The 27,556-nt window shown below is 45.9% G+C and overlaps 2 protein-coding genes across 2 annotated transcripts in view; both read right to left on the bottom strand.

The window, feature by feature from the left end:
- REXO2 (RNA exonuclease 2) overlaps window positions 1-4,893 on the bottom strand; it is a 261,646-nt gene extending 256,753 nt beyond the window's left edge. Inside the window, exon 1 of the mRNA XM_063139188.1 lies at window positions 4,888-4,893. The gene's annotated coding sequence lies outside the window, so the exon portion shown is untranslated. The remainder of the gene's footprint in view (window positions 1-4,887) is intronic.
- UBASH3B (ubiquitin associated and SH3 domain containing B) overlaps window positions 1-27,556 on the bottom strand; it is a 62,009-nt gene that overhangs the window by 18,211 nt on the left and 16,242 nt on the right. Inside the window, exons 2-3 of the mRNA XM_063139189.1 lie at window positions 2,421-2,474; window positions 623-809 (exon numbers count right to left, since the gene is read on the bottom strand). Of these exons, the coding sequence (XP_062995259.1) occupies window positions 623-809; window positions 2,421-2,474 (241 nt within the window). The remainder of the gene's footprint in view (window positions 1-622; window positions 810-2,420; window positions 2,475-27,556) is intronic.

Below are 27,556 nucleotides of genomic sequence, written 5' to 3'. Positions count from 1 at the left end.
GCAAGATTATCTGGTAAAGTGATCAGTCATCATCTTAATAGAGTTCTTAGGAAGCTGTTGCACATGCTTCCCAATATTAGCGAATTCAGTGAACAGAGAGCATATATCATAAAAAGTGTCAATTTCTACTGGGCCTCTTCCTATCTGAAGATGTTTAGTGAGTTTCTCCATTAGTGCAAGGTCCCAAATTTTCTGTTTCCACATGATAAGAGAAAGTATATTGACTGATTTCCAGTAAGCAGCTATGGCTAACCTGGCTGCTGTCCAGGAAAAACAAATCAGAAGGGGTATTTTTTATGTCTTATATGTGTATTAGAATCCACATAAAGAGATAGTGGTCCCGGGTTTTGCAGATATCGTTACGGAATGTTGCGTGACCTCACTGGCGGAGGCAAAGCCCTGGCTCCAAACCTTTGCAATCGGGGACAATCCCGCCACATATGCAGGTAGATTCATGCAACTTAAAAGGAGACACATTTAGCATCCCGCGTAATTTAGTCCTACGCTAACCGGTACATTCCTCCAGTCGTTGGGCACACAGCAGCATCACACAACACCGGGCCCTTCGGCTTCGACCAGGCGCAGAACGGCGCAAGGCGGCGAAGGGAAAGCGCTGACTCACCATAAAGAACTGACAGAGTGTGATGTGGGGGAAGATGTTGTGGGCTTTGTTTTTCCCGCACAGCTGCTTTGACTGCTGCCAGAATTCGGAGAGCTTCTGTGCTAAGGGGCCCGTGGGACGCAGGTAGAGGACATATTCCCGAGGCAGGGAGTCGTCGAGGAAAGGGTCACAGACGTGGGAAAACAGCCTGCAGCAGGGGAGATGAATGGACGTTTTAGGAGTGCAGAAGAGAGCAAAGAAGTTCAATAAACAAAATGCAACAGATGAATAATGCAGAGGCTGTGATGTCCTCTGCAGAAAACAACAAATAAATAAATAAAAAACAAACAACAATGCACCTTCAGTCTTGGGGGGAGAAAGTTAACAGCCCACAGCCCAAAATTCCTGCATTCATACACGGTTCTACCCTTAAAGGCAGCCTAAAAATCACTTTAAGTAAAATTAAATAAATAAAATGCATGTACCCCTGTGCCAGGGCTCTTCAGATTTTTTGTTCTGTGTGCAGCTCTTTATGAAGCGTTGGAGTCTCCCTGCTGCTGATTTTCTAGAGCAGTATTTCAGGGGATGCGATGGGAAAGCTGGGTGGGGCCCCCTTAGGAGCCCAGAATGTGGGTGGAATCCCCCATGCACAGATGGCAGCAATGCCCACAGAGATCTGGATGCAGTTCTTGATGTGGGAGCACATGGTGCGCCTCCAAGTACAGCAACACTATTCCAATTGCCGTGGATAACAGCGCTGTGGTAGAACTGCATGTTACCATATGCTCCAACTGTCCTTGTTTACTAAGGATAGTGCCCAGTTTCTGATTGCTGTCCTTGATAAATCGCTGCCTCTTAGTTTGTCCCTATTTTTGCTGCTGTGAAAATTTGGTCACTGCAAGTTGATGTTCAACTTCCTCTGCAGGATCTCCAGAAGTTATGTCTCTGGGTAGGTAATGGAATGCATCTACTCTCTAATGCACATGCATGAAAACACCCAGCCATGCACATCAATATTAAGGTGCCATGTAGTGTATATCTTATTATTGCACATGCTGGAGAGGTTCATTTTGAACTGCTTTGAACAGACTGGAGGCCAATGATTGCAAAACCCATACGGTGTAATACCTTTATTAGCCCAACTCAAAGACCACAACAACTGTACAAGCTTTTGAGAGCTCCAGATCTCTTCATTGCGTGAGATGTTACAAAAAGCAGGGGGGTGAAGACAGGGCAGGATAGGATGGGAGAAAAAATGGTGGGCTGGACATTGTAGTCAGGATGTCTGCAGAGTTATTAAGATGAAGGAAGATTATTTTATTTATTAATTATTATTTTATTTATTTCATTTCTATACCGCCCAATAGCCGAAGCTCTCTGGGCGATTCACAAAAATTATGTAGTGCGAATGCACCTTTCTACTGTATATGTTAACCTGTAAGAGTAGAGACACAGTGTGGTGTAGTGGTTAGAGCGCTGGAGTGGGACTTGGGTAGATCTGGGTTCAAAGCCTGTCTTGTTTTCCTGTTAAAGCCAGGAGGGAGTTTGCATCAGGAGTGGCTGTAGCTCAGCAGTGAGCCACATGGTATGTATGCTTGGTCACTGGTTCAGTCCACAGTATGTCCATGTTGGCTGTGTGTGTGTGTGTGTGTGTGTGTGTGTGTGTGTGTGTGTCTGGGGCCCCCAGAAAGCTGCTGCCTGTCAGCGTAGTTCCACAGGACCAAACTAGTTAGTCTGACGGACTACGCTCCTATTACAAGTACAAGGAATATAGATAAATAGGTGTTGCATATTTTAGAATATATTAATTCATACCAACCAGTCACATGCTGCTTGGACACTTCGGCCTCCTGTAGATGCCAGAGCTTTCTGTCTGCAGGGAACGAGACAAGGGACCATTGTTAGCGCTGCTTTGAACACTAGATGGCAGACGAGAGGTGCGTTGTTGTCATTTCGTTGAACAAGCTTTTTTCTCCTTTTTCTTTTTTTAAAAAAAGCAATGGAAAGGTTTGCCACTATAATCTCTTTGTTGTACTGGAATTCTCCCTTGGTGTCTTCTTCTTCTTTTTAAAAATCCCCACTGGAATCCTATTTCCCCCCCCCCTCCCCCGCACAAAATTGCTTGCTTTCAAAGACTGTTTTCATTTGGACATTTCTATGTGCTGACAAACGTGACCGAATAACCGGGGAAGCAGACTCCAGAGGAATGAGAAATTAGAGTCTCCATGGAGACAACATAACATAAAATCTATGGCTTTAAGTAAATAACCATCCCTGAACTCCAGACCACGTGTGTCCGTGGGATTTAGCCCAGACTCCTCCAACCTGGTGCTCTCCAAAAGCTGGGGATTTCTCCAGCCACCCAACACATCTGCAAAGCAGCAGGTTGGGCCTGGCTGGCTGGTGGGCCCATTTCTCCCCCATCCACCCACCCGCCACCCCCAGGATTCCTCCAGAGAATCCTGGCTTGCTCCATGACAAACGGCTTCTGCATACAAGCTGCAGCTGCAATGTGATGGGAGTCCAGAGTTTTGCTTTCTGGACAGTCACAGCTCCGTTCCAGGAACCCTCCGGGGTGCCGGGTGGGGAAAGGGGCCTGAGAGCAATTAAGTAGCCGGTTCTTATTTTCCAGCTGCTGACTTTGTCTAAACAAGCTGCCTTTGTTTTCCTTGAGTCGACAGTAAAGCCTGCTTCGGAACTGTTTGATGGACGAATTATAGCTGCCGGCCGCTCCTTACGGGGCCTCTACCGAGGGTCGGACAGTGATTTATTTATATCCTGAGGAAAGGGGCTTGGGGAGGGGTACGATGCCCCCCCCACCCATTTTTTTATCCGAACAATCCTGTGAGGAAGATTACGCTGCAAGAGAGTGACCAGCCTGCGGTTGCCCTGGGTGAGCGGAAATTTGAACTGACGCCACCCCACCCGGAGTCATAGAAACATACTATCATAGAATAGTAGAGTAGGAAGGCGCTTCTAAGGCCATCGAGTCCAACCCTCTGCTCAATGCAGGAATCCACCCTAAAGCATCCCTGACAGAGGGCTGTCCAGCTGCGACTTAAAGGCCTCTAGTGTGGGAGAGCCCACCACCTCTCTGGGTAACTGGTTCCATTGTCATACTGCTCTAACAGTCAGGAAGTTTTTCCTGATGTCCAGCTGGAATCTGGCTTCCTGTAACTTGAGCCCATTAGTCTGTGTCCTGTACTCTGGGATGATTGAGAAGAGATCCTGGCCCTGTGTGACAACCTTTCTAGTATCTGAAGAGTACTATCATGTCTCCCCTCAATCTTCTCTTCTCCAGGCTAAACAGTCAAACCCTCCAATGCAGGGGGGGCACAAGGCCTTATAACCCGACAGCAGGGCTTCCGTTGCCCTTCTCCTAGATCGACCTAAACGGCTCCCACCATCCACGTGTCCTCTGGCTTGCAACCACGCAACCTGAAACCCCAACACTTTCCAGCAACTGACTCCCTTTCTCGGGTTATCGGTGGCACCAAGCATCTATTTGCATTAAAAATTCATTTCTGCCCAAGATCTTCCTGGATGTTATATCCGAGAGCCATTTCACCACTGGAAGAAACCTGCCAGGAGCCATGCAGGAGAGACGGCTAACGAGACGCACCACTTTCAGTCGCTTGCCACTTCCGTTCTCCCAATGCAGAGAGTTGTAGACGGCAAAGCAGGAAAGAGCTGCCCCCCCCAACTCATGCTGACTCATTCTATTGAAGAGGAGCTTTTTACTTGGGAAACACCACAGCACACAGCACGCCGCCCCCAGCCCACTCCCCCCCCACTTCTCGGAACAGGAGAAACTTGCAGCAGCCAGCCTTTTACCGGGCCTGCTTCCTTTCGGGGAAAGAGCACCAGAGACCTGTGGCGTCTTTCCAGTCTCTGTGCCATTTACAGATTTGCAAGCCGAGACTAGGAGAGCCAAGGAGCAACTCTTTAAAGCATGTTAGTCCCCCACCCACCCCGAGCAAACAGTAGAAATGAGCATTGCTAGACATTTCCACAATTTGGGATGTCGGAGAAATCCATTTGGGGGGGGGAGTTCAGTGAGCTTTTCCGGGCTCCGCCCACCGGACTTTATGTTGTTCCTGCTGCAGCACCCGACTCAATCAGCAGGAAGTTGGGCAAGTCCGCAATTTCGTTGTTGTTGAAATTCTGCGCTTCTTTTCGGGAAGGTTCTGCAATCTGCACACATTTCTGAACAATTTCCGCAAATTACAGCCAAATTTGGCAGTAATCTGTGCAAATTGCTCAGCGACTTGCACAAATCGTAGGACCTTCCCCTCGCCCCCAAATGCGCGAAATGTCCCCAGAGTTCGGGGAAAAGCTCAAAGATGCAAAATGAATCAGCAATGCTTCTGGTTCTCTGTTGAGCCAAAAACAGGAATGGATTTCCCAATGATGGACAGTCCTATTCTGGGCCCAGGCTGTAAGGCACAACTCTACATAAAATCTGCACATGCTCATTTATATCAATAAATGCAAATTTTGAAAGAATAGGAATTATTTAAAATTCACATGAGCCAAAGCCAGCCAACTAATTTATCATCCAAATAATCTCAAATAATATATTTTTTTTAAAAAATATTTTTTATTCTAAACTTAATGGTCATGCAAAAGCATATTGAGCGGCAGCCATGTGTGCGTGTGTGTGTTAGTGTTGTTGTTGTAGCATTTGGGAAGGGGAAAGCTACCCCCCGCCCCATCTCCAATCACCCTCCAAATGCGAGCATGACCACACGTCCACTGAAACCATTTGCAAATTGTCGGACGCGTGCTCACATTCATCGTCTCCCCAATTCCCAGTATGATTTGCACAAAATTTCCTAATTTGAACAGCCATCGACTGAATCAGCCCCACTTCAGTCTATGAGGAATGTTGTGCAAGTTAAGACATTTGCGCGAATTTGGAGAAACTTGTGCAAATCTCCTGTTGGGTTGCTGCTCAATTTCCACAAGTTTCCCTTTCACGGAGAGTGAGCAGCGATCGTAAATGCAGATGGGAATTGGGCCCGAGACAAGCAGCAAGACGTTGTTGTCTAGATCAGCCTTCCTCAACCTGGGGCGCTCCAGATGTGTTGGACTGCATCTCCCAGAAGTCCAACACATCTGGAGCGCCCCAGGTTGAGGAAGACTGGTCTAGAGAATCCTGTAGATCTTGAACATCACTCATTTGCACTTCCCGAATGGAAAGCCACTGTTTGCTTTGATCTCCTTGAAGAAAGGGGACACACACACGCACACACACACAACCAGTGCATCCCCCATTCATTTCAACACCATTTGTCCCTTACGCAGGTTCCAGATCCTTCATACGACCAGTCCTACGGAGTCCAGCATTGTGTTCCCATAGTGGCCAACCAGAAGCCTGTGGAAAGCCCACATGCAGGCCGTGAGCGCAATGGCACCCTGCCAGTCCTATACACAAACACTTCAGGCGTGGGTGGGCAGCCTCCCCAATGCCTCCCAGACCCTGGAAAAAAGTAAAAAGTAATCAAAAGACCAAATCTAGCTGTTTTCTAACTAGATTTGACCTTTTAAGGGCTCTACAATGTTCCAGGTGCCTCCCGCCCCCCCCCCGGTAAAGAACACACACTTTAAAAATAATATTTCAGGAGATTGTGGCCCATGGGGGGAGTCTGAAGGACCTCATGAAGTCCCCCACCTCCTGTTAAGGCTTACCGGGAAAAGGCAGACATCCCCCTTCATGCTACATAACATTTATGGCTGCAGAGAGTTTTTAGCTTCCCACAAATCCCATTATACAGAGAAAGCGGTAACCGCAGAGTACATCCACTCAATACAGAGGTTCATGTCAATAAATGTAAGGTATAATGGTGATGTTCCATTTACTTGAAAGGAAGCTATTGCAGTAGGAAATGAGGCATTAGCTCTCAAGAAAAGGAAGACCAGACTCCCTCTCTTCGCCGAACAATTGGAACCCAGCCTTCATTCATTTGAGAATAGATCTAGGTCTAGTTGTACGTCCTACAATATCTAGCTGTACGTCCTCTTCTCCTACATTCTGAATACTGCTGCTTTAGCCACGGAATTAATTTATAAGCCCTTTGCATGGCAGCTGGGTGGGCGCTTTGAATCCCGCTCCACTTTATTTTCCTGGGTGTGTAATTTGAGAGTCTGAGAGGGTGCTTGCAAGATACCAGGGAGTTTCCTTGTGCGCCCATGCTCACTGGAAATCGTGCAAGGAAATGGCGGAGCATGCAGATGCACAGCTGCCTCAGTGTGTGACTGTCAGGGCCCGCATTGGAGGCGGTTGTGCAGACCAGCCATTTGTGCCATTGAAATGGCCATCTCCTGGCTACCCAGATAGCATGGGGAAGGGGGAGAGATCAACCCTGAGGTCATCTGGCCGCAGCCCACGCCCATTTTGCTCTTCTCCATGCAGAGATAGCTGCGCCTCTCTCTGCATAGAGAAAAGGACTGGCATTAGAAGAGCCATTCATGCTCCACATGCTGGCCAAGCCCCAGACTTGGAACACCACTCGTCTCGATGGGGCTGGCACAGTGCCTACACATGGACTTCGCTGGCACTTGGAGATTCCACACGTTGCAGTTTCCAAAGGTACTCCTACATATCCCTGCCGTATAGGTGAGGAGGGATCAAACATACAGTAGTCATAGTTTAGTGATTACATCTAACTGTGTAGCCATTAGAGTATCAAATTAGGACAGGGGAGACCATGGTTGAAAACCCCATCTCAGCCATGACACTCACTGGGTGGTCAGCCACACTCTCTTAACTTAGCCTACCTCACAAGATTGTTGTGAGGATAGAAGTACTATGCACTGCCTTTACCTCAATGGCGGAAAAGTAAGATGAAATGTGTGTGTGTGTTTTGGCATGGTCTGGCTACAGTGATCTAGCTACCCTGGCACAGTTAAGTTGGTCTGGGACAGCCCTCCCCACCTGACGCTCTCCAGATATTGAGGACTACAACCCTAATCACCCATGACTATTGAGCATGCTGTCTAGGGGGTGATGGGAGTTGTAGTCCACAACATGTGAAGGGCATCAGGTTGGGACGCTAGTTTGAGGTTTGGTCAGTGCCTGGATGGAAGACCTCATGAGAACCCCTGAGTACATGGGTTCATGCTCCATCCTGGACTTAAGGTTAGATAGAATTGAAAGAAAACTGGATCAAACAAATATCTAGCTTTCATCTTTTCTCCCCATATTTCAACAGAAGAACAAACAAACAAACGGCACAAAACATACAAGGAAAAGCCCAGGAAAATAAAGCAGCAACCAAACAAGCCGGGAATGGAAATGGCTTTGGAGCTGAATTTAATTTACAGTGGCCATAATGAATGCCGCTCCCTTCCTCTCCGAGGATGTTCCAGCAGCAACTTACAAGCTGGACATGTGATTTCAAAAAAGAAGAAGGGAAGAGGAGGAGAGAAAAGAGATGCCGGCGTGGGGGAGGGGGGTCGTCTCTGTGCTGGATGCGCCGTTACGTAATCTCTTGCAGGCTGAAGGGTGGCGGTGCCTCTGCTGCAGAAGCTCCACGTCTCCTTTGCACATGTGCCTGAGCCTTTAATCTGCTGCTTCGCTAAATCAAAACGAGGGTGGGAAGTAAAGCGGTTTCATTTAGGAAAAAAGAAAAAGCATTGGGACGGATAAACAGAAAAATGTGTTGGCTGGTTCGTGTGCATCTTTTTTCTAAAGGGATCTTCTGCTCTTGCTAAATGAGATCATTCACCCATCTGGCTCCGAGGGAGGAGAAGGGACAGTCTAAGAATGCACATAATCAGGAGTTTGGATCGAGTTGCCGTTCGCAGAGCTCTGGGGATGTAAGCATCACAGGGGCACAAGGGAAGGGACTGTCGATTAGCACAGCTAGGGATAAGCCAAGTTGTCCACTTCCAGGTCTTACTACAGGTAGGGCTGGTGCCAGACTATTTTGAGCCCAAGGCAGATGCATTCACCCACTCACCCCACCCCAGCATTCCTGGGCGCGGGGCGCCATCTCGCCCACCCAACCGAAGCGAAGCCAGGACACTAGGGTGGGGGTGGGGTGGCTTTGGAACGGCGCGCCCGGCCGGAAGCCGCTCTGGGAGAGCGACTTCCGGGCACACCATTCCGAAGCCCCCCGCCTGCCCCCCTACCCCAGCATTCTGGTTTCGCTTCGGTGCCCACCCAGCCGAAGCAAAGCCAAGATGCTGGAGTGGGGGGTGGGGGTGGCTTCGCTTCACTTCAGCTGGGTGGGCGCCCAGCCGAAGCGAAACCAGGACGCTAGGGCGGGCGGGCGACTTCGGAACGGTGCGCCCGGAAGCCGCCTTCTCAGAGCTGCTGTGGGACAGCAGCTTCCAGGTGTGGCGTTCGGTGCCCCCCTTACCTTGGCGCTCTAGGCGGCTGCCTGAGTGGCCTCTATGGTAGCACTGGCCCTGACTACAGGCCACATGGTAGCCCAGGAGTCACAGCCCAGAGCCACTCAACGGTGAGGGTGCCTGAATGACGCAAGAAAGAAAGATGTGATGCTTAGAGGACCCCTCGTTTAAAAGCTAGGGATGTAGTTCAAAAGAATAGGATGCTTATGTAAAAAAGACACACAGCAGTTGCGGTTTTTAAACGGGCTTAAAAATGCACCATCTGGAGCTACAGAGATAGCCAGGAAAGGAAATGGTTGTCATGTTGATTTGGAAGAAAGAAGTTTCTCTCACCATGTTGGAAGGCAAATAGGATATGTGCGCACAACTGCCTCCCCTCCCATTTTCGACATGAAAGGAGACGACTCCTCCCCCCCTCATTGGAATCAAATCCCTACTTCTGCTCTTGAAAAACCTCACATGGTAAGAATGGGGGAGGGGCCATGCAGAAGGTCCCAGGTTCAAATCCCCAGTGACATCTCGAGGTAGGGCTGGAAAAATTCCTGCTTGAAATCCTAGGGAGTCGTTGCTGCCAGTCAGTGTTGACAGTATTGGACTAGATCAGCCTTCCTCAACCTGGGGCGCTCCAGGTGTGTTGGACTACAACTCCCAGAATGCCCCAGCCAGCTGGCTGGGGCATTCTGGGAGATGCAGTCCAACACACCTGGAGCGCCCCAGGTTGAGGAAGGCTGGACTAGATGGACCAATAGGCTGACTCAGTATAAGGCAGCTTCCAGTGTTCCTCTGAAGGCCCCCTCCCCACACCCCCAAGAGTACCTCCTTCAGGTCTTTCGAATTATGGGTAGCAAAGGAAGCACTATGATTTATTTATTGTTTAAAAAAACCTTCCTACGGTTTTAAAACGGGATATTTAGGAGCGGTAGAGGTTGCTGAACTAGCCAGGGATCAGCTGTTCTATTGAATTGATTGCACAAAAGCTGTTGAAATTATAGCAGCCATCTGACTTCCTCAAGTGAGTTTTCTGAGTAATAAAGAGATGGATTGACCCGCTCTACGGATGTACTGAGTAGCAATCTCGTGGCCTCGATGAACTCTAACCCATCCTTTCCGACATCCTTCTGAGAATCCACCTTCAGTTTATGCCATGAGGAAGTGACTCTGGCAGCTCCAAGGGAGAGATTTTGGCACAGATACAGAAGAGAAAGAGAGAGAGAATGAATTCAGCTCTCAGGCAGGATTCACCTGGAGATGGCAGGGATTGAACCCGGCACCTTCAGCGTGCTTGTTCAGCAGGGGCTCCACCACTATGCCGCACCCCTGCAATCCTCGATATCATTTTAAACAGCCCATCAGCATGATTGAACTTCCCCATGCCGGTTGAGCCAGAGGTAGCTGCATTTGGTAAAAATATCCAAAGGGAAGTTAGTGGCTGGGTGCAGTTTAAAACACACACACACACACGCACACACACACACACACACACACACACACACACACACACGCTGCTGAAAAGGCAAAGCTGAGAGACGAGGGGAAAAGGAAGCATTTGCCACGAGAAGGAAGTATCAAAGATCCGAGGAATGAGGAAGGAAGGCGACTGTACTAGTGGTGACGAGTCCAAGGTTTTACCCTGGTACAGTTCATTCGGGGAACATTTAGCAGTGTTAGGATTGTCTTGGGCAAAGGTGGGCAAGACAAGGCCTGCATGTGGCTCCTGCCGCCCCGGGGGGAAAAAAGGAAAGTAAAAATGGCATCTGTAACGCTACAGAGTCCCAAAAAGGTCCAGTTTGGCATCTTTGCAAACTAAATTTGGTCCTTCTGGGGCTTCCTAGTTGCCACGGAGCCCTAAAACGGTCCAATATAGCTAGGAAACAAGCTAAATTGCAATATTTATTTATTTATATTTTATTTATTTATTACACTTATATACCGCTCCCCATAGCCAGGGCTCTCTGGGCTGTTTACAGAAATTCTAAAATGAAGATAAAAACGAGTATACAAAATTTAAAATTCTAAAACACAGAACACATACACATAAAGCATTAAAAGCCGTTAAAAAACTAAACATGCTGCTAATTAAGATGTGCCGCTATATGCCTGGGCAAAGAGGAAAGTCTTAAACTGGTGCCGGAAAGATAGCAGCGTTGGCACCAGGCGAGCCTCGTCAGGGAGATTGTTCCATAGTCTGGGGGCCACCACCAAAAAGGCCCTGTCCCTCGTTGCCACACTCTGAGCCTCTCTCAGAGTAGGCACCCAGAGAAGGACCTTAGATGTTGAACGTAGTGATCAATACCAATATTTTGGTATTAAAGATTCCCCTCCAAATATTAATTTTTAAAAATTAATTTTCTGGTAACCCAGCAGACTGTGGCTCATGGGGGTTGGAGGAGGAATGTCTCCTAGGCCTCCTGAATTTGCCCACCCATTCTCTTGGGTCATCTTGCTCATGAATTTTGTCTTCTGCACTATCAGCCCTGTGGTTCTTTTCTACCTTCTCAGCCACCCTGGTCTCTGCAGGGCCAGTCCGAGACATTTTGCTGCCTGGGATGGATGGTGCCCCCTCCTTCCATGCACAGAAACTGAACGGACTGACAGTTGTACACTAGGTGCAGACTCTTAACTGAACATGCCATGGAGTAAACCTGGGACACGCTGAATGTAAGTGCCCCCCCCCCACGACTGAGCCATGGGCCCTTCGAGGCTGCACCATGCAAGATGAGGAAGTTCAGGTCAGGCTGCTTATGGGAGAGAGACAGCTTCAGCGCAAGGCTGCTGTAGGAAGTGGTCTGGGGGTGATTCAGTGTCAAATTAATTCTTACCCTGACTCACTTCTGAACTGCTGGCCCAGCTATAAAATTGGGCTGGGGGGGAACTATCCTGTGAGAAGGAAGTTCCATCCTTTCAAAGAGTCACAAAACCAGGGCCACACCTTCATACATGCAAAACTGCTTATCTATCTATCTATCTATCTATCTATCTATCTATCTATCTATCATGGTTTAAAGGTTCTTGTTTGAACACAACATGACAGTTTAGTCCAGGATTAGTCTGGCCAAATTTGTCACCTTTATCTCTTAAACTCAGGGCTCTGCAGGCACATTTATTTATTTTAAAGAAAAATTATCTGCCAAGAGCAAATTATGTATACATTATGCAGATTATGCCACTTCACACAATTCGGATTTTAGATCATTTATTCTGTAGTTATTGACAATATCAAGTAAATTTCTTTTGCTTGCAATGCAAAGGTAGTATTGGGCAAGCGTCCTGATTTAGAGTCCAATCCTCTACTGGGAGGGCTGACAGAGGACTGTCCTAAACATCTGGAGTCCAAAACATCTGGAGAGTTGCTCCTTCCTCCAGGAAGCTATAGCCCACAACACATATTGCATTGCTGTTCATTTCACAACTTTGTAGCAGTATGTTAAAAGTCCCCCGTATCCCACCCCATGGCTTATTTTTACATTTTCATCCAGATTGCATTACTGGGTCCACAGTTAAGAGACACTTATTACAACATCACCACCCACCAAAACTGCTTAGCCTGAATTAAAAAGCAAAAAGAAACCCCAACAACCTTTGGGGAAATTTAAAAGGAGAAACACTGAGATACAGAGGTGAACCTTACAAAACGGCAAGATTGCAGTAAGCAAGTAGAAAGGTCATCAAAGAAGAATGGAACATTTTTGGCCAAGTGGTCTTCTGGTTCCATTCAAAACCTGGAGACTAGACTAAATTGGGAAGGATGAATGCTTAATCATACATTGTCTCATTGATATGTAGAGGATGATTAATCAAGTCAGGACCTTTAGAAGAGTCAGCAAAATGGCAGGGTCAAGTTCTGATTCAGAAACGCATTCTGTGTTCCCCAAGAAGGCTTAGCTGAAACAAAGTGCAACAGAGTATCCTACACAGGAATGCTAATTAGTGCTTAAAGTCAGTCAGTGTTATTAAATGAATCAAATGCCTGTCGTTATGATAGGGGAAGGCTGAGTTGCCAATGGACTGGAAAAAGCAGCCTGCCTTTGCTCTTCTGCAGAAATCAGCAGCTGGGGCTTTTCATGTGCCAATAACAGCTGATGAAGTGGCTATTAAGAAGCGAGGGGATTGACTAGGTTTTAGGAATTTTGGTGGACCACATTGCCTGGGGCAAACGTTGCAGCCCCTCAACTATATTCCAGATCATAGGTCACTATGACTCCTGCATGGAGCAGGGGGTTGGACTTGATGGCCTTTTAGGCCCCTTCCAACTCTACTATTCTATGATTCTATGGCTTACTCTCAAAGAACAAACAGAAAGCTGATGACTAGTACCTGCTTTCATCTGTGTAACTTTGCCTATTGGTTTGCATAGGCCTGAGGGACAGGGATGGAACCCACCATTTGCATAAGACAGCCTGTGACTGCACAAAGTCTTACAATATTAACAGAAACCCCCTCTCTGACAACAAGTTGCCACCCAGCAGGGACAGGGGATACCTTCAAAGTGCCAGCATCCTAACAAGTCAGCAACTGACTTGTACCAGCGTAGCCTGCGATCCATGTAAGCCTCAGGTGCCAAGACACGAATAATTAGTGTCTTGCAAGTGCAAAGTTGCCTTGTGATAGAATGGGAGGAGAAATTGGGGGCCCAGGGCCTGTTGAGATGGTCTTAGGCCTGGGCGTCAGTTGAAGCTGCCGCCCGGACCATGATGGAGCCAGGTAAGCCCCCCTCCCCACTTACCTGGCTCCCCCGCCGTCGCCTCACAGACCGTGCGGCGATGGCAGACAGGGGAGCCAGGTAACCTCCCCTCCTCACTTACTTGGATCCAGAGTTTCAGACCAGTCCAAAAAGCTTCGAGCCGATCTGGACCTCCCTCGATCCACTCCGGAACCAGGCTTTGGAGGTCCAGACCGGCCCACTCAGCTTTGGATCCGGGGATCCGTAATGGAGCAGAGCACACCCCTAGTGTTTTTTTCTTCATTTGATTGATTTACTTATATCAATGGATTTATGGCCCATTTCTCTATACAAAGCAGCTCTCATATAAACTATCAATGGTAAACAACAAAACAAAAAAAGTTTAAAATAATTAGACATTGTAGCAAAATGCCATAACAAAAACATAGAGCAGCAAGTAATAGATAACAAAAACACAGCAACAGTCAGAGACCACACGAACTTGCTCAGCAAAGCAGGTCATAACTGTCAGCCAAAAAGCAATTAAAAATGCAGCCGCCATCTTCAGAAAAGATGCTGAATGCTCAGGCAGATTTGGGAGAATGTATTTCTTAAGGCATCTTTGTTCTGTGCATATTTTACTGTCATTGGTTCAATGAATTGGTTTGCAAAGTTGAATTTGTTATATTTAATTTGTATGGTGCTTTAAATTGTAAGCTGCGTTGAGAAGATAGGGGTCTAGAAATGCGGCTAAAATGGTTTAAATAAAAGAAATAAATATGTTTTCTTAAGATATCTTTTTGTACTTTTGGCTGGTTGTGACATATGGTAGGATCAAGCTGTTATCATTTGCCAATAAATCCCTGGGCGTTCCTGGGGACTATGTGAATTCCGAACCAGTATAAAATACGGAAATCAGTGAGACTGTGCTTGTGCTATAGGAGATGAGCAATTAATGCTGGCATTTGCACATAAATAATTAGAAGACGATATGCCTGAAGACCGGAGGGCACATGATGGCACATTCTGAATGAAGCGATCTTTTAAAAATAAAATCAAATAAAAATCAGTATTTTTAGGGGCACGGGAACAGGGAGATGTAATCTCTTTTCTCTGGAGCAGAGGATGATAATTTCAAATATTGTTCATGATGTGGCAGGCTTTATGGTACAGATCAGAAGCTGTGTTGCATGCAGCATTGTGATGTTGACAGCTCTCTAATGCAAATTCTTCCTTATGTGGAAATGCAGGGTCAGATCAAAGCACATGGGAGCCTACACTAAGCCTACTCTTATCTTGCATTCACAAATGGCGGTTTCTCATCTACAGGCTTTCGGATGCAGAAGGCTGGCTCAGTCAAATGTATACAGTACATAAATCCAGAGGAGGGAGATTTTGGAAACATATCTTACTCAGCACAGCCTGTATTCTGGTTTAAAAACAAATAATCCAAAGCAGAAAACCTCTTTCAAAATTCTGTGCTACAGTAACTATGGTTCTGCTCCATGGAAGACTGGATTGATCTGTATAGATCAGATGTTAGAAACCCAGGGCTCTCCTGATGTTTTGGACTACAGTTCCCATAAACCACAGTCAGCATGGCCAATGGTCAGGGATCACAGGGGTTGTAGTCCAAAATACCTCAAGCGCATCAGCTTACCTATATCTGGTACAGATGTTATTAGTTTCATGATTCACTTTGGGTTCTATCCAGCCTTAGTCATGCTTAGAGTAGACCCACTGAAATCAATGCAGCAAGGAGAAAGGTGACTTGTTAACCATGCAGTGTGGCTTACTTTTCTCAGACAAGCCACTGTGAGAACCCATGGCTTGTTGTTGGGTTGTTCTGGGTGGTTAACAAGCCATGCTACACGATTAACAAGCTACCCTGCAGAAAAAGTAGAAGAACCTGGATTCCACCATGACAGAAACAAAAAGCCCACTTTTTCCAAGAAGGATATTTATATGTTTACAGGCTTTCATATTTATCATTTATGGTTAGTTTGAAGGACATTAAAAACGGCAGTAGTGTTGTTGGGAGTAAATGTTATTGCTATGGCTTTAAAACCTAAACAAACAAACAATAATAGTAATTCCCATAGTAGTTAAAAAAAAGTTACAACAAGAATGCCAAAAAATCAAAGATGGGTAATCCATGGCAAGTAGGACCTCATAGAATCAAAGAATCGTAGAGTTGGAAGGGGCCTCTAACGCCATCGAGTCGAACCCCCTGCTCAATGCAGGGATCCGCCTCAAAGCATCCCTCAAAGCATCCCTGACAGATGGCTGTCCAGCTTCCTCTTGAAGGCCTCTGGTGTCATACTTGCAGGTGGTCTTGGGGATTGAGGGAGTGTGAATTCTTAGTAACTGTCGTGAAGATCTCACACCCCACCTAGACTACTTCTGCGTCCCACCAATTGAGAACTATTGCTCTAACACATTGCATAAATGCTAAATATAATGATGAGGATAATACACTATGTAACTCTGAATGACATGGCATTGAGTAAGTTCTTTAGATGTGGACACCTTCAGCCTTCAAAATCAATATCCTTTGCTAGCATCATAAATGGTAGGTCAACGAACAGATACACAAACAGAACCAACTACAATTTCCCTCCCTCTACTGAATAAGATTGCTTATTCCCCTCTCCCTCTTTTAAGGTTTGCAATTTATACAAAAGGGAGAGTCAAAAACGTTTCCTGAAAAGCCTTTGGATTAGAACAGTGTGAAAAGCTGGAGGAAGGACAAACGTTGCATCCTTGCACAGAAACTTGTGGACTCGGATGAAAACCCAGGAGTAACACGGGTGGCAGAGATAAGAATGTGCCCTGGATGCTATAAATTTTGAGTGCTGACCCAAATTTGGCACTGAGCAGCGCGAAGGCAACACACACAGAGGGAAGAAGACAAGAGACCCATTCAGGCGGCTGCTCAACGCTGTCTCCTTAACAAGATTTATAACCTCCTCAAACATTCTGCCAACAATCGGATCCCTTATTTAGTGGTGGTAAATCTGTTTGGAGCACACAGGTGGCAGAGGGGAAGCACTTGTGATCTTAACCCAACTAATTACCGCCAACATTATTTTACTGGCACTTTTAGCCTGGCGTGTGCATTTTACACAAAAGGGTTGCTGTGCTGGAGGAATTTCAAATTTGCAATGCATATCAGTGAAGAAGAACTTTAAAAATATGGCCACCAACAGTTCTACTACTTAAGAGAGAATTGGGGGTAAACAAGGGTCTATTCAAACTGCAAGGTATTTTCCAAATTTGTCAAGTCCATTCAGAAGAGAGGCAGAGAGGAAGGGTAATGCTTTGTAGTGAATTTGGACGCATACGAGGTGGAAGCATGCGTCTGGAGGCAGGTGATGTGGCAACCTTGTTCAACCTAAGCAGGTCTGTGCCTGAATGGGAGACCCCTAGGAATCCTATATATGCAGTGATTTGATCCATGATGACAGAAAGACAGGCTATCATAAATACCAGGGATGCAAAACAGTTCTAGGGTGGGTGGCCGAATTCTTCCCACCAGGCCCTCCACAGACAAGATGATGTCAGTAGGTGTGGCCACGCCCAGTGATATCTTCGCTCCACACATCCCAGCCATTTTGCCTTTCTCCATGGCATTGAGAAAGGGACCGGGAAGAGTAGCTGTGAGTCCCTGACTTTGTGCTGCACCTGCCATCTCCATGTAAGAACCCTCCTGGGGGAGATCTACACTAAGCTGGATATACCGCTTATAAACGTTTTTGATTGTGTATTGAGTCTTATCTTACCACATGGCGCTTGCCTTATAACGTCGTCTCTGTATCGCTTACCCTTTCTGTCGTTCTATTTTCTGATCTTACCCATATAAGTCATTGTATTTTCTCTTATATGGCTGATTGCAGCGTAAGAAACTTTCCTTTTTTTCCATATGCTTTTCCTTAGCCAATCACCTTCCTCGGGGCATGTTTCTTGTGTTTCCGTGCCCAAAGTAGCAGCTGTTTTTCCTCTTTCTCTTTGCAGCCACAAGCTCCCTCCCCACTTCCATGATCTGCATTGTTCTATATGTGTTTACTCAGAAGTAAGACTCTCTCTGTTCAATGGGCTTTCCTCAAAGGTAAGCCAACATGTGATGTTAGCAGTTGAAATCCATGGGATTTACTTTTGAGTAAGGGAACAGCACACCTGTAGTTCATGTACAGGCAGGGTTAGTGGATTTACTTTACTCCAAAGTAAATCCCATGGATTTCAACTGCTAACATGACATGCTGCCCCTTGGTCTGTGCTTAGGAAAAGGAAAATCGATAGAACATTTGTGCCACTGAACAAACAACCCACTTCCTCGGATCTGAATCTGCATGCCACACTCAACAATGGAAATAAACACTCCTCAGGAAGAAAAGAAAAAAAGAGAGCCAAAGAAACAATAAACTTCTGCTAAACTTCATCACTTCCGTAATAAACAAAACATTATTCCCTTTTACGCTTTGCTTATCTGCTAAGTTCTACTTTTGTAATACAATAGCTGTATTGTTCTTATACTCAGCAGCCTAGGATGTATTTTGGGTTATTGACACTCTTTGTAGTACCATTCTCCGATGCTGATGCTGATGATACTGATTTTAGGCTAGCATTAATGCCTCCATAGTCACAATATCTCTGAGTTGATAGAGCCATCTTCTTTACCACACATCTGTACGCCACATGTGGCAAAGGGGAAAAAATCCTTTGAATTTAGCAGGGTGATACAGATCAATAAAAACAACATTGTGTTTGGAACCTTCTACAGGTTGCCATATCAGAGAGGCCATGGAAGCGGTTTTCGTGAAACAAACTAACACATGCTTCAAGGAAGCAAGCATTAGTAGCAATTGTGGACCTCATCTATCCCAATACCTGCAAAGCATGGAATTTCCAAGAAATTCAGGGCATGCTTTGCAGACAACTCCCTTTTTCAAAATGTAGTGGAATGAACAAGGGATCAGCTATCTTTGCCATAGCTAGACTGGGCGAAACCCAGGGGTGGTCCCCGGGATCGTCCCTGTGCATCCACATGACGCACAGGGGATCCCGGGATCAGGGAGGGATGATTCCTCCCTTGCCCCAGGATCTCACCCTCCCCTTCGGCCCTGTTTTTTCTGTGGTCCCGGGCTGAGCCTGAGACCGCGGAACGTGTGGCTGGGTGCCGTGGGTGGACCTGGCTCCACGCGATTCCTTGCTGGGAGCCACGCAGCGGGCGCAGAGCTCCTCAGGAGTGCTCCACCCATCGGGGTAGGGTGGGGGGAGCGGGGAAACTAATTTAAACTTTTAAAAACTGCTTACCTTTAACGCACGAGTGTTTGTGTGCTGCTGCCCCTTTAATTTTTTTAAAAAAATGGCAGGTGCGACGCCTCTCCTTCTGAGGTCATCACATGTCGCATGTAAACAGAGGAGGGATCTCGTGATAAACACATCGCAGGATCTTCCCTCCTCTGTTGCGGGCTACATGGTAGGTCTAGCTAAGGCCTTCGTCTTCAAAACATGGAGTTGGAAATGATCTTTGAGGTAATCTAATCCAAGACACTGCAGATTTGACTATAGCATTCCTGACAGATGGCCATCCAGCTTCTGCTTAAAATACTCCAGTGAAGAAGAAGCCCATCGCTTAAGGCGGCCTGTCTCACTGGCAAAGAGCGTGGACCATTGGGAAGTTTCTAACGTTTATCCAGAACCTGGGATTTCCATCCATTCATTCTAGTCCTGCCTTCTGGAGTAACCACGAACAGGTATACTCCAACTTCTTTGTGACAGCCTTTCAGAGATTTAAAGACTATTATCTTGTCTCCCCTTAATTGTCTCTTCTTTAGCCTAAACCCACCCAGCGCTTTCAACCATTTCTCATGGGCCTTGGTTTCCATCTTAAGAAAGCCAATGTGGTTGCAAAAAAAGCTTAGTGTTGAACTGAAAATAAGGACACAGAAGAAATGGAAGGAAGGGGAGGCCACCAAGGACAAGTATGGACAAGCTTAGATTTTGCCTCCATCTTCTCCCAAAAGGGGAACTGTGGGCAACTCAACCTCACAAAACTAACATGAATGAGGTGTCAGAATTGCGGTTAAAGACGTCTTCCAGCCGTCAAGGCCAGGTGATTTTCATCATAGAGTACTAAAGGAATTTGCTGAAATATTCTCAGAACCTCTCTCTATCATTCTTGAGAAATCTTGGAGAATTGGAGAGATGACATAAGATTGAAGACAGGCAAATGTTGTCCCAACCTTCAAAAGGGGGGGGGGAATAGAAGGATTTGGAAAAGCACAGACGAGTTAGTTGACTTTGATATGAGTGAAGACAGTAGAGCAGATGATAAAGAAATCAGTGTGTAAACATCTTGACAACAATGCAGCAATCAATGGAAACTAGCATGGATTTGTCAAGATTAAATTCTGCCAATCTAATCTTATGTTGTTGTTTTTTTTAAAAAATTCACGTTACTAATTTAGTGGATTATGGGCATGCTGTGGATATAATTTATTTTGAGTTGGTTTCAGATTTAGTCATATGGAGAGTAGACCCACAGAAATCAATGAGACTGGGCCTACTCTAAGTATGACTAAATCTGGAACCAATCTTTTGATTTTAGCAAACCATTTGACAAAGAACCCCTTTGATATTTCGGTTAGCAAAATAGTTAAATGCTTGCTAGATTTAAGGCAGATTTCCAAGTGACTGAAAAACTGTATCCAATGGCTACTCATCAAATTGGAGGTAAATTTTGAGTGGGGTGCGATGGGGCATGGCCTGGGCTTGGTGCTTTTCAAAGTTCTTTACCAATGATGAAGAGGTTGAAGAAATCTTTATCAAATCCGCAGAGGACACAAAACTGGGAGGGATAGCTAACCCCTCAGAAAGCATGAGTAAAATTCAAAATGACCTTGATAGAATGGAAAACTAGGCTGAAACTAACAAAATGGAATTTAACAGGGACAAATGTGAAGTACTACATATAAGTGCAAAGAAAAAGTCAGAGAAATAAATCAAATATACAGGAATAGGATGATGACTGGCTTGACAGTCGCACATGTGAAATGTGTCTTGGGAATGCAATCAGTCACAAGCTGAACATAATCAGAAGTATGGTACAGATGCAATTTTAGGGCACATTAATAGAACCATAGGTTCCAAGTTACAAGAAGTCATAGTGCTACATTATTTTGCACATCTGAGTTTCTCTGTTGCCCCAGACTGGGCAAGACTAGATCTAGCGGGTTTACGCAACCTGGTTCCCTGCAGATGTTTTGGACTATGTCTCCCATAATCCCTTACCATTGGCCATGCATGGTTGTGCTGATGGGGGTTGGAGTTCCAAACATCTGTAGGACACAAGTTTGCCTACCCCTGGCTTACATTAGGAGGGTAGATTTCTGTTGAACATTAGGAGAAACATCTGAACAGTAAGAGCAGTTCGACAATGGAACCAATTACCTAGGGCAGTGAGTGGGATATCCCACACCAGAAGCCTTCAAGAAGAGGTTAGGGAGCCATCTGTTGGGGATGCTCTGTTGGCAATTTCCTGCATTGAACTGGAGGATATACTACACAGGGGTGGGCAGAAAATACATCACCAGATGTTTCTACTTCCAGCATTTCTACTCCCAGCATTTTTGGATTTCTATTCCCAGCAAATTGACCATGTTGGCAGGGGCTTTTGAGAGTTGAAGTCCCAAATATCTGGAGATCTATTTTCTGCCCACCTTCCAGCCTACAAAACCCGCTCAAACTCTGTGATGCTATGATTTCCCCAGTGCCACTACTCTGATTAAAATCAGATCCCCCACATCAGTTTTTTCAGTGTTAACCCCACCCCAAAAGCTGGGAGATCATACGGCCCTAATTAACTTCAGCAGTCAAGGAGATTCCCACTGGTTGTAAAACTGTTTCTTCTTCAGTCATCTCTGTCCTATGCAGACTGCCCAAGCTTACCCCTTTTCTTCAAAGTACAGAGTTTCCATTACTTGAAAAGAATGTTAAGAGAAGAGAGTTTCCACAACTTAACTACATTTGTTCCTGAGTGCGAATTCCCCTTTTCATTTGTGCATCAATAGGGACAATCCCCAACAGAATTGGTGCATAATGCTAGCTTCATTTGCATGCTTAAATACATCTTTGAACCAAAAAGACTCCGTGCCTTTTGAGATATTACGAGTTTAATAATGTGCTGTCTTTTCAGTAAACTAGGCTTGCTGTACCAAACACTGCATAGGGACCGGCCAGAGTTACCTGGCTGTTGAAGGTCACTATTTGATGCTTTTCTTTTTTGGTACTGATTTCTTTCTACAGGAAGATGTTTAGGAAATACATATAGGTCTTTTTCTCCATACACTCCCAAGCTACAGCGGGCCTTAGGGAAGAAGGGAAATACTTCATGGTGGATTTAGAAGTATTTTGTACCTAAATGGACCAAATGTTGTGAATGCTGAATCAAGTTGGTGGGGGGACTTTTAAAAAAAGAAACATCTCATGGAACCATTAGTTTTATACATTGTGGGATGATTTTGCTTGTCTTGGATGTCTGTAGTTTCCAAATAAACAGCTTTTGATAAATTAATCCCAGTTTTGCCTGGAAATGTAAGACTTTTTGGCTTCATCCTTTCACAACTGTATTCTAGCCTAACTGAAGAGTGGGAACACCCCACTTTACATTACTAAGGAGGAAGCCAGACTTCTCTAATCTTAATGTGTCTTCCTTCGAAAGAAAATGGGCTTGTGGAAGTGTAACTCTTGGTCTGAGGACCCCTTGAGATAGGACTTCCACATTCCGTTCTGCTGAGTTTATCCAGAGAAGGCCAAATTCCATTTGGTATCTGGAGGAGAATATCTGAGTTAGGGTTTGGTCCACAACAGATTACTTCAAGGCTTGTTTGGCTACTGATTATATGTTTGTCTTTGAAGTGTGAGGCACATGGTATATGAGATACAGGGTATATCTGCCCTGGTGGTCTATTGCTGATTTAATTATTTACTGCTAGACGTATCCCTACCACACTCAGCAAGCATTAGATTGATGTGCATGACACACATAAGACGTTGACATGGGATCCATGCAACACCCTATATGGAAAGGGTTGGGGGAAGTAGTAGCCATTAATTTCTACACCAAACCAGTCGATTTCAAACTTTATTCTAAGGAATCGTGGGAGTCCTCAAATTGTTTATCTGGATTCTTCAATAAGACCAGCAATAATGCAGGTTTGTAGTCCAGCTTTTCCTGCTAAGCAAGACTTCAGAAAATTAAGAGGAATATTAGGAATGTTCACAGAACCAGTGGAGAGCCAGGCCTCATCTACACCTACCACCATTTGACAGCTCATGGGGCACACGTGAGGGAAGTTTCCTGCAAGTAAAGGAGAGACGTTGCGGGAGAACGTGGGCCCCGTGATGGCGGTTCTGAATGAGTATCGGCAGAAGTAGATGGGACTAGGCAGATGGGTATGGATTTTTTAAAAAAATAACTCTTGAGAGATGTGCACCAGCACAGATACACAGCAGCACAAGGGGGAGGATAGGTACTGAGTCGAAAATGCGCTCCTGCACAGAGTTATATTTGGGTTTTTTAAAAAAGAAAAACATACACACTCGGTGATGAAGCAAGCCGATACCCGTGCACACGCCCCTCACACCAGGTTGGTTGTTCACTGAGCCAGAAGCTCCTCCCGAACAGCAACAGCTTTGCGATGGAGGGTCACACCAGCCGTGGACTTCAGGACCGTAGCGAGAGAGCTGAGAAAACCACTACAAAACCAGTCAGCAATATTCCTGAATAACTGAATGGTGGAGCAGAGATCACAGTGGGATCAGATGTGTGTCATGTGGCCCAATAGGGACGGCTGGTGTAGACACGGCTGCAGTGTGATGTAGTGGTTAGGTTAAGAGTGCTACACAGCCTATAGCTGCCCAGTGTCTGGATCAGGCTTCCCCCAACCGGATGCCCTCCAAATGTTTTGGACTTGAATTCCCATCACTCCCAGCCAGCCTGGCCTCTGGCCAGGAGTGGAATGTAGATAAAATTAATATTATTCTTACTAGTATTGTTGTTGCAATCAACAATAAATAGGGACACCGTGTCAGCTGCTCAGAGATGCCATGGCACACTTATTGATTTGGAAATAGCTCCATATGGCTGAGGAGCACTGCTTGAGTGAGAGGTCAAGTCAATATAAGAAAGTACAAAAAGGAAATGGTTCAGGCGCAAAGCCTAAAGAGAAAACCAGCCTTTTCTCTACTCCCCCGCCCCCCCAATTTAGAGATGGGGAAAGGCAAATGGTGCAGTAGAGAACAAAGGATCCAAAAACGTGCGTACTAAGAAGGAAGCTTTAGTGCCGTTTCCTATGGGCTGAAAAAGAGGAAGTCACTGGTGACTCATCTGCCTGTACCAGGGTAAGAGTTTCAAGGGGTGCGCATGCATGCACGTGTGCGTACATAATATGTGTCTGTGTGTGTGTGAATGAAGGAGGGTGAAATTGCCTGCAATACAAATGCAGAAAGAAAAGGCCTATGTAAGCAACAACTTTGGCTCCCATCCACCTCCCACACACAGCTGGAAATAACTTAGTTTCAATAATTTAGCTGAATAACATGGATATTGCAACTAAGAATTGAACAGACTAAAGAGGGGGCAGCGTTCCAAAGTTTGGGACAGTTAGTCAATGCTTTTTCATTGCCTTTGGGCTCAAGGCAATTATAGCAAAGCCTTGGTCTCCCCCCCACCCCCCACTCATCCAGCCACAGTCAAAACTGACCAGGTTCAAAACAGAAAGGCACAAGACAGATAACTGAGGATAGGAATAGACAAACAGCAATCTGGTCTGCAGAGACTTTGGGGCTGTTCACACAATGCTGTAACCCACACTCAGTGGTTGACCGTGGGTTGTTATTGAACTGTGAGTTGTTCATTGAACCGTGGGTAAGTGTGTTGTCTGAACCCAGGACACTTTCTGCAAGGCGGCTTGTTAACTAAGCAGTATGGCGTGTGAACCACTTTGAACAAGCCGGAAAAAACCATGGGTTCTTAAGGTTGCTTGTTCCGAGAAAAATAAGATGGGTCTTTGGTCTGGTCCAGCTGGGCTCTAGTTGCGGTGGGTCAAATGTGAAGCCTATGGTAGCCCAAGCTGAGTTTGCATTTTACTCATTCTAGCTACTTGCCACAACACACTTTTACTGGTGGAAGCAGTAAAACAGTAGACCGTTGATGGCCCCGTAGACAATCCAAGCTCCCTCTCCCCCAGATCATACTCATACAGAGGATAATCAGGAGCAGGCACACAAAAGCACGTGTTGTCTGTTACGGCAACTGCATTAACAACAAAGCCATACAATCTTTTAAAGACCATTTCCCCCTCATTGATAAATGCAGCACACAGAAGGGCTAATTATAGTCTCCTTTCCTTCAGGGTGACAATTACCAATGACACAAAATAACCCCCAATGACAGGCAACCGCTGTTGCTCATTATCAAGGGATTCTAAGCCATGTTTTTTTTTTCCATTGCTCCATTGGCCCAAAAATACAAACGCTCTGCCACAATAAATCAGTGCATCTCTCCGGTGAGATGAACTGATTTATTATGCACAATACAATGAGCGAGGGAGTGAAATGTCCCCACCCCCACCCCTCATTCTCATAATAGAAGAGCGAGGGGTTACCCAGTGAAACCACCTGGCAGGAAATTCAGGATGGATAAAATGAAATACTCCTTCACGTGGTGTGTTGCTAAACTATGGAACTCACTGCCACAAGATGTAGAGATGGCCACTAACTTAGATGGCTTTAAAAAGAGAATTTTGCACATTCACATGCATCCTTCATGTTCAAAGGTAGAATAACCCTGAATCCCAATTGCTGGGAAACAATAGAACCATAGAATCATAGAATAGCAGAGTTGGAAGGGGCCTACAAGGCCATCGAGTCCAACCCCCTGCTCAATGCAGGAATCCACCCTAAAGCATCCCTGACAGATGCTTGTCCAGCTGCCTCTTGAAGGCCTCTAGTGTGGGAGAGCCCACAACCTCCCTAGGTAACTGATTCCATTGTCGTACTGCTCTAACAGTCAGGAAGTTTTTCCTGATGTCCAGCCGGAATCTGGCTTCCTTCAACTTGAGCCCGTTATTCCGTGTCCTGCACTCTGGGAGGATTGAGAAGAGATCCTGTCTCTCCTCTGTGTGACAACCTTTCAAGTATTTGAAGAGTGCTCTCATGTCTCCTCTCCATCTTCTCTTCTCCAGGCTAAACATGTCCAGTTCTTTCAGTCTCTCTTCATAGGGCTTTGTTTCCAGACCCCTGATCATAGTAAGAGAGGCCTCTGGCCTTCTTCAGCCCCTCCTGTTGGGATTCCCAGAAGCATCCTCAGGACGTATTACGAGCTCTTGCATCTGTACTCGTTGCTGAAATGTACACTCCGTTCAAAATGTATGGCAAGGCAGCCAGGACATTAATGCTGATTCCGAATAATTTGCATGGGGAATGCAGTGATCTAGGCACACTCCGCCACAAAACAATCTGATGATGAGCGGCGGGGGGGGGAGGGGGGACATTTCCAATTAACAAGTTAACCTCCAATTAACAAGAGCTCAGATGCTAAGGTAGAACCTCTCTGCTTATTTATTTATTTATTTATTTATTTGTTGCATTTCTATACCGCCCAATAGCTGAAGCTCTCTGGGCGGTTCACAAAAGAAGATAAGGCTGTGTATACTTCCTGCCAAACAACAATCCACACAGTGCTAATTACACCACATACTAATTGGTGTAATTAAACGATGGGCGGGGTAGAAGAGATAGAGAGGATCTTCCCAGAATTCACTTGCATTCCAGAGTTGAGCGGTGATTACAGTTCGACAAACCCTTTTATACTTGGCCTGCCAACCAATTTAAAGTGATAAACCATCTAGCTTTTAAGGGATCAGACAAATTTACATGCGCGTGTTACTGAAACCTCAAACGGAGATGCCCTTTCAAGACTACGAAGGAAGTGCACGTAATTTACCATTTAAATAAACAAAAGCTACCACCCATTGTTAGATGGAAAGGCCGCCCATAAGATGTTCGTTTTGCCTTCCATGTTCCAGCGTGCTGCTCGTTTGCCACCAAGCCCATTTAAGTTGGTGCCACAGATTAGTCAAGTGGCATTTAATCTACTGATGAAAAAGCGTGCAGCCTGCTCGGATCATGGTGGGGCTGTGGGTGGCTGTACTCACCCCCCCCTTTTACCTCTCTTTTGACTGAAAGGAAGACGATTTTTGCATGAGGATTTGCCTCTCCACCCCTAAATGCCAACCCCAAAATGGGTCACTCTCTTTCTGTAGAATTTTACTCAAAAGGGCAAGGGGGGGGAGGGGGGCAGCCAGTCAGAGCCCACGAAAGCATTTCTCAGGAAAAGGAGCATCACGGCAAGGCATGGGTGAGTCAAAGCCTCCACGTGCAGGAGTACTGTACCTATGATGCTGATGAAGGCCCTCCTTTGCTTCCATTACGTCCTGTTGTGAACCTCCCAAGGGCGTCTCTCTGGTGATGCATGGAGAGAGTGCTAGGCTAGATCAGCCTTCCCCAACCTGGCGCCCTCCAGTTGTGTTGGACTACAGCTCCCATAATCCTCCAGCCAGCATAACCTGACTCCTATAAACCCTTGAACTCCAGCAATAAACCCCACTCTGGATGTACTGGGACTACATCTCCCATAATTCCCAGTCAGATGTCTTTGACTACAGCTCCCATAATCCTCCAGGCAGCATAATATGACTCCTATAAGCCCCAACTCCAGCAATAAACCCAACTCCAGATGTACTGGGACTACATCTCCCATAATGCCCAGTCAGATGTGCACTGAGCAGGGGGTTGGACTCGATGGCCTTTTAGGCCCCTTCCAACTCTATTCTATGATTCTATGACTACAGCTCCCATAATCCTCCAGCCAG

The sequence above is a fragment of the Elgaria multicarinata genome, chromosome 12 (genome assembly GCF_023053635.1).
Source record: "Elgaria multicarinata webbii isolate HBS135686 ecotype San Diego chromosome 12, rElgMul1.1.pri, whole genome shotgun sequence".
In the NCBI taxonomy this organism is placed as follows: Eukaryota; Metazoa; Chordata; class Lepidosauria; order Squamata; family Anguidae; genus Elgaria; species Elgaria multicarinata.
This window is presented reverse-complemented; position numbering and strand designations above follow the sequence as displayed.